Source organism: Onychostoma macrolepis, chromosome 02, assembly GCF_012432095.1.
Source record: "Onychostoma macrolepis isolate SWU-2019 chromosome 02, ASM1243209v1, whole genome shotgun sequence".
In the NCBI taxonomy this organism is placed as follows: Eukaryota; Metazoa; Chordata; class Actinopteri; order Cypriniformes; family Cyprinidae; genus Onychostoma; species Onychostoma macrolepis.
The window spans coordinates 20,377,230-20,395,164 of NC_081156.1; the positions used below are offsets into that span (position 1 = coordinate 20,377,230).

General features: G+C 37.1%; 1 protein-coding gene across 1 annotated transcript; it reads right to left on the reverse strand.

Moving 5' to 3' along the window:
• Positions 1 to 240: 240 nt before the first annotated feature.
• On the reverse strand, positions 241 to 17,862 carry lrrcc1 (leucine rich repeat and coiled-coil centrosomal protein 1). The gene is made up of 20 exons (XM_058752338.1): positions 17,727 to 17,862; positions 17,103 to 17,163; positions 16,792 to 16,997; positions 16,605 to 16,670; positions 15,621 to 15,788; positions 15,283 to 15,452; positions 14,998 to 15,147; positions 14,665 to 14,864; positions 7,232 to 7,406; positions 6,992 to 7,140; positions 5,609 to 5,813; positions 5,024 to 5,163; positions 4,692 to 4,893; positions 2,702 to 2,887; positions 1,980 to 2,154; positions 1,745 to 1,908; positions 1,317 to 1,525; positions 1,016 to 1,153; positions 791 to 926; positions 241 to 573 (listed from the first exon to the last, which is right to left on the reverse strand). Exons 2-20 carry the CDS (start codon positions 17,144 to 17,146, stop codon positions 463 to 465), a joined length of 2,994 nt encoding a protein of 997 aa, XP_058608321.1. The 5' UTR covers positions 17,147 to 17,163; positions 17,727 to 17,862; the 3' UTR covers positions 241 to 462.
• Between the last annotated feature and the right edge of the window lie 73 nt (positions 17,863 to 17,935).

Sequence of the window (17,935 nt, forward strand, 5' to 3'; positions counted from 1 at the left end):
GAGAATTCGACACACTTTTAAAATTTAATCAAATCCTCCAAAATTACACAACAAACAGCGTAACAAGGATATTATAATTTAATTATACAATTTAAACAAAAAGCCTGTGGTATATAAAAAAGAGCAGTATATAATGCTGTATGCTCAAGGTACAAAGGTTTTAGAAAAAAAATATAAATGTATTTATTTATACATTATAAATTATGTTTGTGTATATATGTGTGTGTGTGTGTGTGTGTGTTATATATATATATAAAAAAGAAGTTTCACAGTTTTGACAATTTCTATGTAATTTGAAGCATAAAGCCAAAAAAAAAAAAAACAGTAGGCAATACAGTAGGCTAGACACTCAGAATTACAATAATTTCAGGATATATTCTCAGCCAGACTGAGAGACAGTGATTTAAGTCTTGAAAAAGGCATCTTCCAAGTTTTTGTCTTTGGTTTGTAATGAATAGGAGGTCAGAAGTCTTTCAGCACTTGTGTGAGGCGTCTCATTTTCTCCTCCATTACCCTTTTATTACTCTCAGTTTCCTCAAGCAGCTGGCGCATTTCCTCCTCCACCTGGAGCACCTGTGGTTAAAAATAAATAAACAAATAAATAAATATGTTCTTGAGAAAGCAGTCTCCCAGTCAATCATCCAATTCATCAAGACATTAAATTAAAAACAACTCATTCTAGTCTGCTCACTTTGGTCTAGCAGTTTGCCTGCATGTGCCAACACTAGCAATATGAATGATAATACAGTGAATCAATACATATAAATCAATACTTTAGTGGCAGTAATACCTTCTGATTGGCCTTTTCTATTTGTTTCTGTTTGTCATTCACAAGACGAAGTATTTCAGCCTGATGGGAAGCTTGCAGAGATTCCAGTTGTCTACGGAAGGCATCATCCACACTGTGAAGCTTCTCCACTGCCGCTCTTATTTAAAAATAAAAGTTTTAAATATATACTACTGTATACTGTATATACTTCAATGGTCAAATTAGGGCCTGCTGCCCATCTCATACCGGTGTGCTTGTGAAGCCTTGTCTTTTTCCTCTATCAGTGCTCTCTCTTTGGAATCAAAACCCTCCTTCATTCGCTTGACCTGGCTTTCAAGCCTGTTCAACAGTTCTGCCTTTTCCTGCCATTGTTTACTTGAGGCCCTGCAAAATTAAAAATATTTAACATATTACTAAGCAACTGTGTGATGGTATGAGACATCAGCATACACCCTTTCAAACAATGGCATACTGTCCATAATCAATAAGTTAGGGTGAAGTCTTGGAATCATGAGATGTTTGCAGTTTAACCAGTGTTATTCCATACCTGTATGTCTCTTTAACCTCATCAAGCTCCGCCTCCTTATCAAGAAGCTGTTGTTTCAGGTCCTCCTTCCTGATACTGAGCTGCTCCACTGTGTCTCTGAGCTCCACTGCAGAGGCCATTTCCTCCTCCAGCTGCTGCTTCAGCTTTCGCTGGTCCTGCACATTCTCGTCACGAAGTTTACGGATCTGCTCATCTCGCTCCAGCAATGCCTATAGAAGCAATATGTCAGAGAAAAGTGAGCCAGGCAATAAAAACTGACACTATTACATGAGATTTTTCTCTTAGACTATTTTATTTTGTACTTAATGCATTAAATTAGCAATGTCATTACATATTTTGATAGATTTGAACCACAATAAATATCCAATTTATTTCTGTCTAATTTCTATCTTAGTTTATAGTTTTTTTTTGAGTGAGTAGGACTTTACCTCTTTTAGTTTACGAATGGTCTCTGTCTGGTCATCAACAATCTTAGCTTTAATCCTGAGTGCATCATTGTCTCTGTTGTTCTGCTTCTTCTGTGATTCCAGTTCGCCTAACAAAACCTCAATTCTGGCCTCCAGTCGACCACGGTCCTGTGCTAAGGATACACCTAAATAAATGGACAAATTAGCTATGTTTGAGTTATAATTTCTTAAAGTTTTCTTGAAGTTACTGAAGTACCTTGCTGTGCAAGTTCTTGGCCCCAGATCTTCCTCTCTGCCCGTAGTCCATCTATGACAGACTCTTGAGCAGTAAGCTGGGAGAGCAGCTTGGACTTGTCCTTTTTCAGTAGCTCCACCTGTAGGTTAAGTCGTTTATCGTCCTCTAACCTGGATTCCAATGACTGTACACGGGTCTAGCATACCAAAACAGAGCATAATGTTATTTGTGACCCTGGACCACAAAACCAGTCTTAAGTCGCTGGGGTATGTTTGTAGCAATAGCCAAAAATACATTGTATGGGTCAAAATTATTGATTTTTCTTTTATGCCAAAAATCATTAAGTAAAGATCATGTTCCATGAAGATACTTTGTAAATTTCCTACAGTAAATATATCAAAACTTAATTTTTGATTAGTAATATGCATTGTTAAGAACTTCATTTGGACAACTTTAAAGGCGATTTTCTCAATATTTAGATTTTTTTGCACCCTCAGATTCCAGATTTTCAAATAGTTGTATCTCAGCCAAATATTGTCCTATCATAACAAACCATATATCAATGGAAAGCTTATTTATTCAAAAAATGTACTCTTATGACTGGTTTTGTGGTCCAGGGTCACATTTATAAAGCATTACTTAAGAAGTGATCGAAATTTGATATGTGATGATTTGACAAAAATCCGCAAAGGACACAACAAAATCAAAAACACATTTTTGCAAGTAAAATCTTTTGGTGATACCTTGAACTCAGCGGCGGCTTCTCGCTTGGCTTTGAGGAGCTCAGCAATACGTATTTTCTGTTCTTTCACCATAGCTGTGAACTCCTGCACCAAAGAGGCTGACTGCTTCTCTTTCTGCTGAGACTGGTTGAGACTTGACTTCATGTCTAGGAGTTCAGCAGATACCTGATCAAAGCCCTCCTTTACCTACAAATCGCAAACACACACACATAGTAAGGGTAACCAGTCAGAAAAATCTGGGTCTTGTGTCATTAAAATTTCTGACATTTTAGGCAGCATTCTTAACTAAAACAATTGAACATTTTTTTTTAAAATTAAATCCGAAATAAAATATAAATCTTAAAAAAAGTTAAAACTTACTAACAGAAATAAACAGAAATAAAAATAAATAAAAACTATTCCAAAATATAAAAAAAATTATGACAAAAGAACATACAAAATAAAATGTAAAAATATAAAACAATATAAAAATATAAAAATGAAAGCTTATTCAAAATATTACTAAAAGCTATAATGGTACATACAGTGCCCTCCAAAAATATTGGAACAGTGAGACCAATTCCTTTATTTTTGCTGTAGACTGAAAACATTTGGGTTTGACATCAAAAGATGAATATGAGACGAGAGATCAACATTTCATCTTTTATTTCCAGGTATTCATATCTGGATCTGACACACAACTTACAAGATATCACCTTTTCTTTGAACCCACCCATTTTTCATGTGAGCAAAAGTATCGGAACAGATTGACTTAAACTAGATTAAAGTGAATAAGACTTAATATTTAGTTGCAAATTTGCTTTCAATAACTGCATCGAGTCTGTGACCCATTGTCATCACCAAACGTTTGCATTCTTCTTTTGTGATGCTTTTCCAGGCTTTCACCACAGCCTCTTTCAGTTTTGGGGGGTTACTCCCTTCAGTCTCTTCTTTAGCAGGTGAAATGCATACTCTACAGGGTTTAAGTCTGGAGATTGACTTGGCCAGTCTAAAACCTTCCACTTCTTGCCCTGATGAACTCATTTGTTGTTTTGGCACTGTTTTGGGTCATTATCTTGCTGCATGATGAAGGATCTCCCAATCAGTTTGGTTGCATCTTTCTGTAAATTGTCAGACAAAATATTTCTGAAGACTTCTGAGTTAATTTTGCTGCTGCCGTCATGCAATTTTTGAGGCTCGTCTCCTATTCTTCTTGCTAATGAGTGGTTTTCATCTTCTGGTGTAGCCTCTGTACTTTTGTTCACGAAGTCTTCTGCGAACAGTAGATTGTGATAACTTCACTCCTGCCCTCTGGAGGTTGTTGCTGATGTCACTAACAGTTGTTTTAGGGTCTTTCTTTACAGCCGTCACAATGTTTCTGTCGTCAACTGCTGATGTTTTCCTTGATCTACCCGTTCGAGGTGTGTTACTTGGTACACCATTGGTTTCTTTCTACCTCAGGAGATTCCAAATGGTTGTATTTGCTATTGCCAGTGTTTGTGCAATGGTTTGATTGATTTTTCATCTTCTCTCAGCTTCACAATTGCTCGTTTTTCACCCATAGACACCTCTCTGGTTTTCATGTTGGTTACACGTCTAACTAACTATAAATGCAGTCTGCATGGATCTGAAACTGAGCGCAGACATCCAGTGCTATTTATTGTTTGAATAATCAATTAATAGGACACACCAGGGAAACAAAACACACCTGTCAGTCACATGTTCCAATACTTTTGGTAACATGAAAAATGGGTGGGTTCAAACAAAAGGTGATATCTTGTAAATTGTGTATCAGATCCAGATGAAAATACCTGTAAATAAAAGCTGAAATGTTAATCTCTCATCTCATATTCATCTTTTGATGTCAAACCCAAATGTTTTCAGTCTACAGCAAAAATAAATGAATTGGCCTCACTGTTCCAATACTTTTGGAGGACGCTCTACATAATACATAGTAAATTATTCTTTGTTTTTTTCAGACTAAAAATGATACCTCACAATTTAGATTTACCTCTGAGAAACGCTTTGCCTCAATGGTGAGAGCCATGCGAAATTCATCCTCTAGAGCAGCATACTGTCTTCTAGCATCAGAGATCTTCTGTTCCAAATCAGTCTGTTTCTGAGCAAATCTCTGCTCTATTGCCACCACCTCTTTGGCTATAGCCTCCTTAAACTCAGTCCCACCAGGAAGCAGCCGCGTTGCAAGCTCTTTCCTGTCCCACAAAGTCAAACAGGTGCAAGATGAAACAGTTGAAATTTCCTGTTTGTAAACTGAACCATTTTCAGGCAGTCACTCTTTGTATAAAAAGATCATAGACATGATTCCATGTGGTGCTTGTGTACCTGTGCATCTCCTCCCTAGAAGCTAACAGTTCATGCAACTGCTGCATCTTCTCTTTATGCTGTCGAGCTGAAGCTCGGAGTATTTCAACTTCCCTTTTTAAGGCAGATGCTTTATTCTTTAACTCCTGAGTCCTCTTCATCTGAAATAATATAGCAGGTCATTCACTTTAAATGTTATATAGAAAACTTTTATTTTGAAGAGTGTTTTTCACTTTATAAGCAGATAACTGCTCAAGTAGCAGCTTTCTCATGGCAGCCGTTCAAACCCATGCAAAAGGTCAGGTGTAAATATTCCTCTAACTCAATTCAAAGGATTCAAATGTCAAAAAGAAATTGAAACATGTTTGCAATTCAGCCATATGCCTGTATATTTATCTGGGAACTGCTTCTGGAACCATCCCACAGAAAGATGCCCTTTAGATGACTAGTAGTATTTCACTGTCTAAGCATTCTTGTAAGTCAACTCAATGAAGACCGGATGTATGGTTCAGACATGAACCAGTGCCACTCTATACAGCATACTGGAGCACTCAGTTCATGCTATGGATCCGTCACTACTGAAGATATGGACTGCAATTGTTCTACCTCTTCTGCACGCTGCTGGACCCTGAGAGCCTCTGCTTTGGTCATGCTGTCCTCCAGACTGCGCAGCGCCCTCTTGTGTTGGTCTTCCCGTTTGTGCACCTGCTCCAGCTGTTCTAACGTAGACCTGTATCTCTCATCCAATTCCTGCAAACGAGTCTGCAATGCTGCCCGATCAGAGCGCTCTTTTAACAACAACTCCTTCAACCTAAAGGAATAAGAGAGATTAGAGCTGCTTTTTCACAATATCTTGAAAAATTCATTCTCTTTCACTATGCATTCATGTACACTATCATTCAAAAGTTTGGAGTTTTGGAGAATTAGAATTTTTAAATGTAATTTATTCCTGTGATGGCAAAGCTGAATTTTGAGCAGCCATTATTCTAGCCTTCAGAATCATGCAATCCTTCAGAAATCATTCTAATATGTTAGTTTGGTGCTCAAGTAACATTTTTTATTATTGTCAATGTTGAAAACAGCTGAGCAGCTTTTTGAAAACTATGATAATTTTTTTTTTCAGGATTCTCTTATAAAATAAGGAATTGAGGAAATGAGTCAAAAGTCTAAACCCTTTCAAACCAAATACAATACAGAATATCTGAATGACACCAAGGTGCAACATGTTGCCGCTACACACTAGGGTACATCTCCGATACATTGCACAATAATAATAAATGAATAACACACTAAAACTTATGACACTATTACATTAATTTACATTCACACATACTCAGCAGACGAAGAGTTAACAAAACAGATACTGGACTGTGAGGCGAGAGTCATTAGCAGCAAAGTGCTGCAGGGGTGGCAATTAGGATTGATTGATAATCTGCAGCAGACATGTGCCTGTCACCATGACTTTAATCTCCATTATAATTACGATTTATCACCAGGGGGAGCGCGTGGGCTATAATATTAGAGCACAATATCAGGGCCGTCATCACGCCACAGAAACTGCCATGCAGGTGTGGGAAGGCAGTTTCATACATCAGGCCCCTGCAGTAGGGTCTCTGGAAACTTCTAATAAAATTTAATTATACTCAAGTGTATTCAGATCCAACATTTCAGCCGGAGTTGACACCAATTAGGTGCAATACGTCAAGCCAAACATTCGCTCCAAACACTTGGATGGCTAGAGATTGTTAAGGTGTCCTTGATGGAAGAGAGTGTTTGAATGAGTAAGATAATAGATGTTGCAGCTAATTGTGTTCGTTGGTAATATATAAATATATGTTACTTTGACTCTCAGCAGTAGGACTCTTAATTAGGCTGCTCAATTTGCATTCATTTCATTCACATTGGTTTCAATGTAAAAGTAAAACAGAACAAAGAGACAAAGTGAAACTATATTTCTCAATATTAACAGAGGACTCAACATGTCCTCACCTGTCTGTGGTGTGTAAGGCCAAACTTTGCAAGTCCTTTTCCTCACTGGCTCGAGTCTGCAGGTTCTTGACCTGTTCAGAAAGTCTGTTTGCAGCCTGCTCTGCCTTCCAGCGCCGCTCCCGCTCCTGGTCTCGCTCTTCTACAATCGCCTGCATGTAAACACACACACTTTACTCTTTGCAAATTTACATTTAGTTTAATAAAGAGAATTGTTGGACCTGCGCAATGCAGTTTGCATACCCTGTAGGTTTCCTCTTGAGAATGAGCTGAGCTTTTGTTAGGACTGGCTTTGATGCTTTTAGGACCCTTTTTTACAGACTCTGTAGATTCAACAGACCCAGAGCTCTGGACTGATGTCCTCCTACGGGGGCCAACAGCCTGCTGTGTGGACCTCTGCTTTTGTGCATTTGTCACACTGCGATGAAAGCAAAAGCTATTTCAGACTAGTAAGAGTGTGAGGTTCTTTAATATTTAATATGTAATCTATATATTTTATATTAAAATAAATTAAAACAGCAATAGTTTGAAATATAATTACAATTTAAAATAACTGCTTTCTATTTTTATGTATTTTAAAATGCAATTTATTCCTGTGATGGCAAAGCTGAATCAACAGCAGTCATTTCTTCAGTCTTCAGCATCATATGATCCTTCATAAATCAATCTCATATGCTGATTTAGTGCTCAATTATTATGAATTATTGGTGCTCAGTTATTAATAATGGTTCGTCTTATATTATTAATGTTGAAAACTGTTTTTGCTGCTTAATATTTTGGTGGAAACCATGATACATTTTTAAGATTCTTTGATGAAAAAAGTGAAGTCTTTGAAGAATGTTAAAAGGAAAAGCATTTATTTCAGATAGAAATCTTTTATAACATTGTAAATGTCTTTACTGCCACTTTTGATGAATATTCGGTAATAACAAGAAATGTTTCTTGAGCACCATATCAACATATTAGAATGATTACTGAAAGACTGGAATAATAGATGCTGAAAATTCAGCTTTGGCATCACAGAAATAAAATGTAATCACTTATTTTCACACTGAATGCTTGAGATCTACTCCACAATTTTGTGGAGTAGATCTCAAGCATTCAGTGTGAAAATAAGTGATTATTAATGACGATGCATGTCTGATGATTTTAATAATTGAATTTTCCATTGTTAAAAGTAAAGACTGCTGATGGTTTATTTTAACTGCTAGTTTATACAAGAGTGATAAAAATGAATTCCGAGGTAATTTATATTCGAATAAGAGGTATTTTGTAATGCAGTGCTGGTTATGATAATGGGTGTGGTATTTAAAATGCAAGTTGTTTAATACTGAAATGGAATACGTAAGCTTTTAAATCAATGAACATTGGTAAATGAACGATGACGTCAAATTAGTAATATAAAAAGTGGATGGAGGATTTGTATTTTTTAACACACTGAAGAAGGCCTTTGAGCTGAAACGTTTGTGTCCTTGTCCTATCGGTAATAAATGAAGAATAAAACGAAAAGAAAAGACTGTTTCATGAGAGTGCGGATCATGATTTTGCGCAATTTTATGCACAAAATAAGCTCATTTCAAATTTGATGCCTGCTACAGGTCTCAAAATAGCTGGGACGGGGGCATGTTTACCATGGTGTAGCATCTCCTCTTCTTTTCAAAACAGTTTGAAGACATCTGGGCATCGAAGGTTATGAGTTTCTGGAGTTTGGTCCCATTCTTGCCTGATATAGGTTTCCAGCTGCTGAGTTTGTGGTCGTCTTTGACATATTTGTCGTATAATGATGCGCCAAATGTTCTCTATAGGTGAAAGATCTTGACTGCAGGCAGGCCAATTCAGCACCCGGACTCTTCTACTACGAAGCCATGCTGTTGAAATAGCTGCAGTATGTGGTTTTGCATTGTCCTGCTGAAATACACAAGGCCCTCCCTGGAATAGACGTCGTCTGGAGGGGAGCCTATGTTGCTCTAAATCCTTTATATACATTTCAGCATTCATAGTGCCTTCCAAAACATGCAAGCTGCCCATACCGTATGCACCCCCATACCATCAGAGATGTTGGCTTTTGAACTGAACGCTGATAACATGCAGGAAGATCTCCCTCCTCTTTAGCCCGGAGGACACGGCGTCCGTGATTTCCAACAAGAACATCAAATTTGGACTCGTATGACCATAGAACACTTTTCCACTTAGAAACAGTCCATTTTAAATGAGCCTTGGCCCACAGGACACGATGGCGCTTCTGGACCATGTTCACATATGGCTTTCTTTTTGCATGATAGAGCTTTAGTTGGCACCTGCAGATGGCATGGCAGATTGTGTTTACCGACAGTGGTTTCTGGAATTATTCCTGGGCCCATTTAGTAATCTCAATGACAGAATCATGCCGATGAGTGATGCAGTGTCGTCTAAGGGCCTGAAGACCACGGGCATCCAACAAAGGTCTTTGGCCTTGTCCCTTACGCACAGAGATTTCTCCAGTTTCTCTGAATATTTTGATGATGTTATGCACTGTAGCTGATGAGATTTGCAAAGCCTTTGGAATCTGACGTTGAGGAAAATTGTTTTTAAAGTATTCCACAATCTTTTTATGTTCTTTCACAGATTGGAGAGTCTCTGCCCATCTTTACTTCTAGACTATGCCTCTCTAAGACATCCTTTTTATAGCTAATCATGTTACAGACCTGATGTCAATTAATTTAATGAGTTGCTAGACGTTCTCCCAGCTGAATCTTTTCAAAATTTCTTGCTTTTTCAGCCCTTTTTTGCCCCCGTGTCAACTTTTTTGAGACCTGTAGCAGGCATCAAATTTGAAATAAGCTAATTTTGTGCATAAAATTGACAAATTTCTCATTTTAAACTGAGAAGTTTTATTTGTTATGTTCTCTATGTTCTATTGTGAATAAAATATTGGCTCATGTGATTTGAAAGTCTTTTAGTTGTCATTTTATTCAAATTTAAAAAACATCCCAACATTTCCAGAATTCGGGTTGTGCGTGTGTGTGTGTATATATATATATATATATATATATATATATATATATATATATATATATATATATATAGTGTGTGTGTGTATTCACACACACACACACACAGTCATGGTCAAAAATATCGGCACCCTTGGTAAATATGATCAAAGGCAGCTGTGAAAATTAATTTGCATTTAGGCATGGGACGATAACCGGTTTCAAGGTATACCGCAGTTTGGAAAATTCACGGTTTCAAAACCACTAAAATTTTCCGTTATACCGTTCCTGCGGTATGCGCAGTTTTTTTTTTTTTTACGTGTCGTCAAAGACGGAAAGTGCTGGACTCCCTCAGTTGTGAGCAGTGAAGAGCGTAACGGGGTCACACGACCCCTCTCTCCCTCCGGATAGCGGTCAGTGAGAGTCACCTGTGTGTAGGATGATGGCCGCATGAGGTGAATCCCTGGAACTTTTTCCCCCGTCGAAAAAGGCGAAGTCTGCCGTATGGGAATTTCTCGGGTAACGTAGACTACTGTCCGGTACACAACGATGTTCCGTACAGATGATGTTTTGGCGCTTATCGCTAAATAAATACTTCCAGGTCGTTCACAAACGATATATCTGTGTCGTCTTCATTTCTTCCTCTTTCACCCTCAATCAAGACAGCGACCCATTCGCCGGTTGTTTCAGTGTTGAAATAAATACTATTTGGCTTGCTACCGAGGCAGATAACATACCTAATTAACTAGCTAACGTCAACTAGTTTCTTCCCTCACGTTACTTCACAGAGCGGGGAATAGCAGACTAAAGTACTATGTTTCTGCAATTTAGTACAATAAATTTAGCTGGTATCACATCTATAATTTTAAGCCTCCTGCCATTGTTTACATCTGTTCAAAATGTACGGATGTAAAATGTATTATACGGAGAGAGACTGTGTGTGTGTGATACAATCACGCACTCTCCTTATGTGCACACATCTTTGTACCTCACATAACTTGGACTGAAAGATGAATGTGTAGAAAGTGAGCATATCTCCAAAAACCTTGTTGAGCTGCAGGTTTAATGACTGCATTTTTTTAATTTATTTTTTTTACAGAAGTTGTTTTGATTTATGTTTTTGATTATTGAGCTATAGGTTTAGGTTAAGTGACTGCATTTTTAATTTTTTTTCATTTAGAAGGATTTTTTTTTTTTTTTTACAGAAAATAATTTATTTATGTTCTGATTATTGTTGAGCTGCAGGTTTAGGCTCACTTAAGTGACTGCACGTAATTTAATTAACAAGAATTCAATTATTTAGCCTGACATGTTCCAAAATGTTCTTTATGTTTCTTAAAAATAAAATGTATTGTGTTCAGTGGAAAAAACTTTTTTTACCCAGACATTTAAAAATAACATATTTTAGAGCTGTAATCGCAATACCATGAAACCGTGATATTTTTATCTAAGGTTATCATACAGTCAGAATCTCATACCGGCCCATGCCTATTTGCATTGTTAATCTTTTTGATCTTTTATTTTAAAAAATTCACAAAAATCTAACCTTTCATTGGATAATAAGAATTCAAAACAGGGGGAAAGACCATTATGAAATAAATGTTTTTCTCTAATACACGTTGGCCACAATTAACGGCACCCTTTTATTCAATACTTTTTGAAACCTCCATTTGCCAGTTTAACAGCTCTAAATTTTCTCCTATAATGCCTGATGAGGTTAGAGAACACCTGACAAGAGATCAGAGACCATTCCTTCATCCACAATCACTCCAGACCCTTTAGATTCACAGCTCCATGTTGGTGCTTCTTCTCTTCAGTTCACCCACTCATTTTCTATAGGGTTCAGGTCAGAGGACTGGAATGGCCAGCAGAAGCTTGGCTTTGTGCTCAGTGACCAATTTTTGTGTTGTTTTTGAGGTTTGTGTTTGGATTATTGTACGGTTGGAAGATCCAAACATGGTCCATTATAAGATTTCTAACAGAGTCAGTCACTTATTGATTTTTTATCTGTTGGTATTTGATAGAATCCATGATGCCATGCGTCTAAACAAGATGTCCAGGACCTCCAGCAGAAATATAGGCCCACAACATCAAAAATACAGCAGTATATTTCATTGAACACATGGGGTACTTTTTATCCCTGTGTTCACCAAACCCATCTTGAGTGTTTGCTGCTAAAAAGCTAATTTTTTAGTTTCATCTGACCATAGAAGTTAGTCCCATTTGAAGTTCCAGTCGTGTCTGATAACTGAATATGCTGAAGTTTGTTTTTAGATGAGCTAGGAGAATTTTTCTTGAAACCCTCCCAAACAACATGTGGTGATGTGATGGATGATTAAGGGAATTTGGGCTTTGTTTTCCCTCCTATTTATATTTCTGTGAAACAGGAAGCCATGGCTGGATAATTTCATGTTCATAATCACCCTGGAGTGCTCAAAATTGTGAATATGAATGGGAATATACTTCAGAGATATTTTACTCATAAGAATTTCTAGAGGTGCCAATAATTGTGTCCAACGCGTATTTGAGAAAAACATTTATTTCATAATGATATTTTCCCCCATTTTAAATTCTTATTATCCAATGAAAGGTTAGATTTTTGTGAATTTTTTTAAATAAAAGATCAAAAGGATTAGCAATGCAGATTAATTTTCATAGCCTTCTTTGATCATATTTACCAAGAGTGCCGATATTTTTGGCCATGACTGTATATACAAGGTGCATCTCAATAAATTAGAATATCGTGGAAAAGTTTATTTTAAGTTTATAGAAGCATTTATTTCAGTAATTCAAATCAAATAGTGAAACTCGTGTATTAAATAAATTCAATGCACACAGACTGAAGTGGTTTAAGTCTTTGGTTCTTTTAATTGTGATGATTTTGGCTCACATTTAACAAAAACCCACCAATTCACTATCTCAACAAATTAGAATATGGTGATACGCCAATCAGCTAATCAACGCAAAACACCTGCAAAGGTTTTCTGAGCCTTCAAAATGGTCTCTCAGTTTGGTTCACTAGGCTACACAATCATGGGGAAGACTGCTGATCTGACAGTTGTCCAGAAGACAATCATTGACACCCTTCACAAGGAGGGTAAGCCACAAACATTCATTGCCAAAGAAGCTGGCTGTTCACAGAGTGCTGTATCCAAGCATGTTAACAGAAAGTTGAGTGGATGGAAAAAGTGTGGAATAAAAAGATGCACAACCAACCGAGAGAACCGCAGCCTTGTGAGGATTGTCAAGCAAAATCGATTCAAGAATTTGGGTGAACTTCATAAGGAATGGACTGAGGCTGGGGTCAAGGCATCAAGAGCCACCACACACAGACGTGTCAAGGAATTTGGCTACAGTTGTCCTCTCCTGAACCACAGACATCGTCAGAGGCGTCTTACCTGGGCAAAGGAGAAGAAGAACTGGACTGTTGCGCAGTGGTCCAAAGTCCTCTTTTCAGATGAGAGCAAGTTTTGTATTTCATTTGGAACCCAAGGTCCTAGAGTCTGGAGGAAGGGTGGAGAAGCTCATAGCACAAGTTGCTTGAAGTCCAGGGTTAAGTTTCCACAGTCTGTGATGATTTGGGGTGCAATGTCATCTGCTGGTGTTGGTCCATTGTGTTTTTTGAAAACCAAAGTCACTGCACCCGTTTACCAAGAAATTTTGGAGCACTTCATGCTTCCTTCTGCTGACCAGCTTTTTAAAGATGCTGATTTCATTTTCCAGCAGGATTTGGCACCTGCCCACACTGCCAAAAGCACCAAAAGTCGGTTAAATGACCATGGTGTTTGTGTGCTTGACTGGCCAGTAAACTCACCAAACCTGAACCCCATAGAGAATCTATGGGGTATTGTCAAGAGGAAAATGTGAAACAAGAGACCAAAAAATGCAGATGAGATGAAGGCCACTGTCAAAGAAACCTGGGCTTCCATACCACCTCAGCAGTGCCATAAACTGATCACCTCCATGCCACGCCGAATTGAGGCAGTAATTAAAGCAAAAGGAGCCCCTACCAAGTATTGAGTACATATACAGTAAATGAACATACTTTCCAGAAGGCCAACAATTCACTAAAAATGTTTTTTTTTTATTGGTCTTATGAAGTATTCTAATTTAATACACGAGTTTCACAATTTGAGTTGAATTAGTGAAATAAATGAACTTTTCCACAACATTCTAATTTATTGAGATGCACCTGTATATTTAGATTAACATAATGGTACATATGTATAGTGTATGTATTTAATGATTATTGCTGTAACTTCTCAATAGTAGCTTTCTCTACAGCTCCATGTTATTGCAGCTTAAGTTTTGATTAAGTTAAATGAACTGAACTTAGTGACAGTGTAATCATTCATGTGTACAAGCAATTTTAAGGAGGAGGAGCAAGGACAATTTATAAACCGCATTGATTACTGGACTACTGCAAAGCCTTTGTCTAAAGTGCAGCGCTTTTCTATTATTCTGAAACTTATCAAGTTAGATTTACAAAAAAAAGAGTACTGAGGAAGAATGCGGCAAGTAAATATTTTGCAACCTCTCAAAACACAATTCAAGCACTGTGCTGGAGCAAATAACGTTATTAATCAAATCCAGTAAACTGTAATGAGATGTGTTTGTGCAACTCATGTCCAAATTCTCAATAAGCAATTGAAATTCAGTTTGAGACCAAATGCATTTATAAATATGTATGTGTACAAGTTACTTCACCAGTCAGATTGTTTGGGTTTGGTGTCCTTTGTCAGTTTTTTCCCTGCAGAGCCTCTAGGATGAGACAGGACTCTGGAATGCCGTTGGTTCTCTTTTCCACTGTCACATTCGCTCTCTGATGTCCGATCAGTGTCTCTTTTTGCTTTATGTATCACAGAAGGTACAGCACTGTTTGTTTTAAAGCCATCCCCTGTAGGGACCTAAATTCAAATGTACAATTTAGAATAATGCCATTTCACAAATTTTGGATTGTGCTATTTTTATGAATTAGTGATCATTAATGATTAAATGAATGATAACTGAAATGTAGTAATCAATTTTCCCTTTATTTACCTTCTGAATGAGATGGGAAACCTGCTGCTCTAGTTTTTTAATTCGCTGCTCATTTTCTTGATTTTCTGCAGTTGGTTTTCCACCTCGTTGTCGAAACTGGGTCAGGACTTCATCAATCCGCGGAGTAGTGAGAGGAGCATCTGACTTTGCCTTCATAACAAAAAAACACATTGGACATAAACATATGTAACCACTTCAAGAAGATTCAAATGTCATTCTCAGTCTAAAAGCAGATAAATATCTGAGGATTTTGAGAAAATAAACAGTATCATAAAAATAGTTTACCAGTTCTCCATTAACACTTGCGTCTGATGAAATCAAAAACTCAAGAAAGTCCTCAAGACCAGGAACATCCATAGGACTGTCCTCTGCTAAAGAAGATGGATTTCCTATGCGATCTACTCCATCTAGTGTAGTGACTTGATGCAGAGACTGAAGAACCATCTCTCTATAGCCTACAAACAAAGGAAGAACATTCTAGAGAAATAAAGTTGCCAACTTTTTCTATCTTATTCTTTTTGGCCCTTTTAGACCATTTCAGATTTTCCACACCAGTTCCACTGCACAGTTTGCTTATCTGAAAAAAAATTCTTGATTTTCCTTCAGGGTTTTTTCCTACAAACCTGGCAGTGAGCAGACTGGATTCTGTGCACCATCCTTGCTAAGAGTAACATCTTTCAGATTCTGCAGTCCCCCCATGCACTGCAGCATGTGGTTCATGCTATCCAAATGATTGCTGTGGAGCTGCAGGTACTTTAGTTTGTACTCTGCTCCATGAAGATATAAGAGACCTGAAAGCATAGACCAGTGAGTGAATACATAGTTGTCCAACTGTGATCTACACTATCGTTCAAAATTCTGGGGTTCAATAATAATAAATTAAATAAAAAATTAATAGTTTTATTCAGCAGGGATGCACTGGTAAAATGTGATAAGAATTTTACATGGTTCCATTAAACGCTGTTCTTTTGAACTCTCTCATCAACAAATCCTAAAAAAAATGTATCATGGTTTTCATAAAAATTAAGCCGTATAACTGTTTTCAATACTGATAGTAATAAATGTTTCTTGAGCACCAACTCAGCACATTAGAGTGATTTCTGAAGGATCGTGTGACACTGAAGGCGAGTAATGGCTGCCAAAAAAATCGACTTTTGCTTTGAATTACATTTGAAAATATTTTAAAATAGAAATAGTTATATTATAGTCAATAATTATATACATCAATAAAAAAAAATTATTTTAAATTTGAATAATATTCTGAAAAATTCAGATTTTTTTTTTTTAATGTGGGAAATGTTATTGTATGTTTCACTGAAGAAGGCTCGTTGACAAAACGTTTAATTGTTGATTGCTCTGTTGTAAAATAAAAATAAATTACAAGTCATTAAGAAGATACAGCGAGTGTGCATCCTTTATCTGAAAGTTATGTTTTTCTGATCAAATAAATGAAGCTTTGGTAAACATAAGAGGCTTTGTTTTATAAATAAATTACCAACCCGGCCTTTTAATGTTAGTGGAATTTCTTATCTTGAATGTCAAATAATTCAGAGAGCAAAAACAAACTACTCAAGAATTAACACTGATGGGAATGCAATCTAACCTACCAGTTAGGTCATTTATTTGATTGTAGGCCAAATTCAGTCTTGTGAGACTTGTTAGTCCATTAAGTCCTGAAAGAAATCCATGTATTGACAGATTACAAACCAAAGACACGCTTTCATTTTACCATTAAAATTATACTACAGGGCATTAAAAACTTTAATTTCTGCCCTAACAAAGTGAGAGCTTTACCTTCTACTTTGGTGATTAAGTTGCAGGATAGGTTTAAGGTGCGCAGTGAGGACAAGGAAGCTAATCCCTCTATACCACAGATGCGATTGGATGACAGGTCCAGATGTTTTATGTACCATGCTGTCCTCAAGCCCTCAATCTTAGTGAGGCGATTACAGTGAAGATTCAAGGATGAAATACTGGGATTCAGGGGGACCTCTAGTAGACTAAAAATGAATTTCTTCAGTGAAGTCACAATCACACACTTAAAATACAGTCCAGCCTGTTAATAGGCACTTCTGCTGTAAAACTGGACTAAGGGTTAAACTGACCTTGAAATATCCTTATCAATTAGACAGAGCTCTCCAACAGCCATGACCTGCTACAGACACACTGAAAACAAGTTTCTGTTATCAACCTGTCAAATATATAAGCAATAGCCCGCAAACCTCTGGGGTGTTACATGCCTGAATAAGTAACAACAACAATCGATAATAGGGATATGTTAACAACAACATAACGTGTTACTGTTTCACACAGCTAGACGTTTATTTACTTTGCTGCTAAAGTAACTTATAAATTGGGTCCTTTAATTCAGATAATAACTAAGGCGATGAACTGGGCGTCCGACAGTTCAACACTTGACAACACAACACACGATGTAAACAAAGCCCAGGCTGATTATGTAACGTTACACAAATTTGATCGAATAATTTACGTTAATAACAGGCCAGGTCTTCTATTAAAAGGTATGCAGAGCTGCCAGGGTTGTATAAAACTATTGCCAGTTAAAGCTTTAATATAACTTTAGTTTCAAATGCAAAGTGATGTGACGTTAGTTTTAACGTCAATTCTTCTGAAAGGCTCTGATTATTATTTGTTGATTTCACGATAACTTCCTCTTTCATTATACTATAAATAATATGTATAAAATGGTGTGCGTTATAATTACCTACCTGACTTGTAGCAAACTCTAACTGCCTGCGAAGGATTCAAAGATTGCCATTATATTTTTTACCGCTGCAGAAATTAAAAGTCCCGGTTACTAATTCCTACTTCCGGCCGGGTGCTTAGTCACTTCCTGTAGACGGCTTTTGTTTCAGAAGTTTCAAGTGAGCTCAGTTGAGGCGTAAAAGAAACTGACCCTGCGTCCCAATTTACATAC

What these genes read in the sequence shown, in the direction of transcription:
- lrrcc1 (XM_058752338.1), bottom strand. Translation starts at nt 17,146, where the DNA reads ATGGCTGTTGGAGAGCTCTGTCTAATTGATAAGGATATTTCAAG. An exon ending in TTTCCCATCTCATTCAGAAG is followed by an intron (nt 14,865 to 14,997) that starts GTAAATAAAGGG and finishes ATTTGAATTTAG; the next exon opens with GTCCCTACAGGGGATGGCTT. An exon ending in CCAAGAACTTGCACAGCAAG is followed by an intron (nt 1,909 to 1,979) that starts GTACTTCAGTAA and finishes CCATTTATTTAG; the next exon opens with GTGTATCCTTAGCACAGGAC.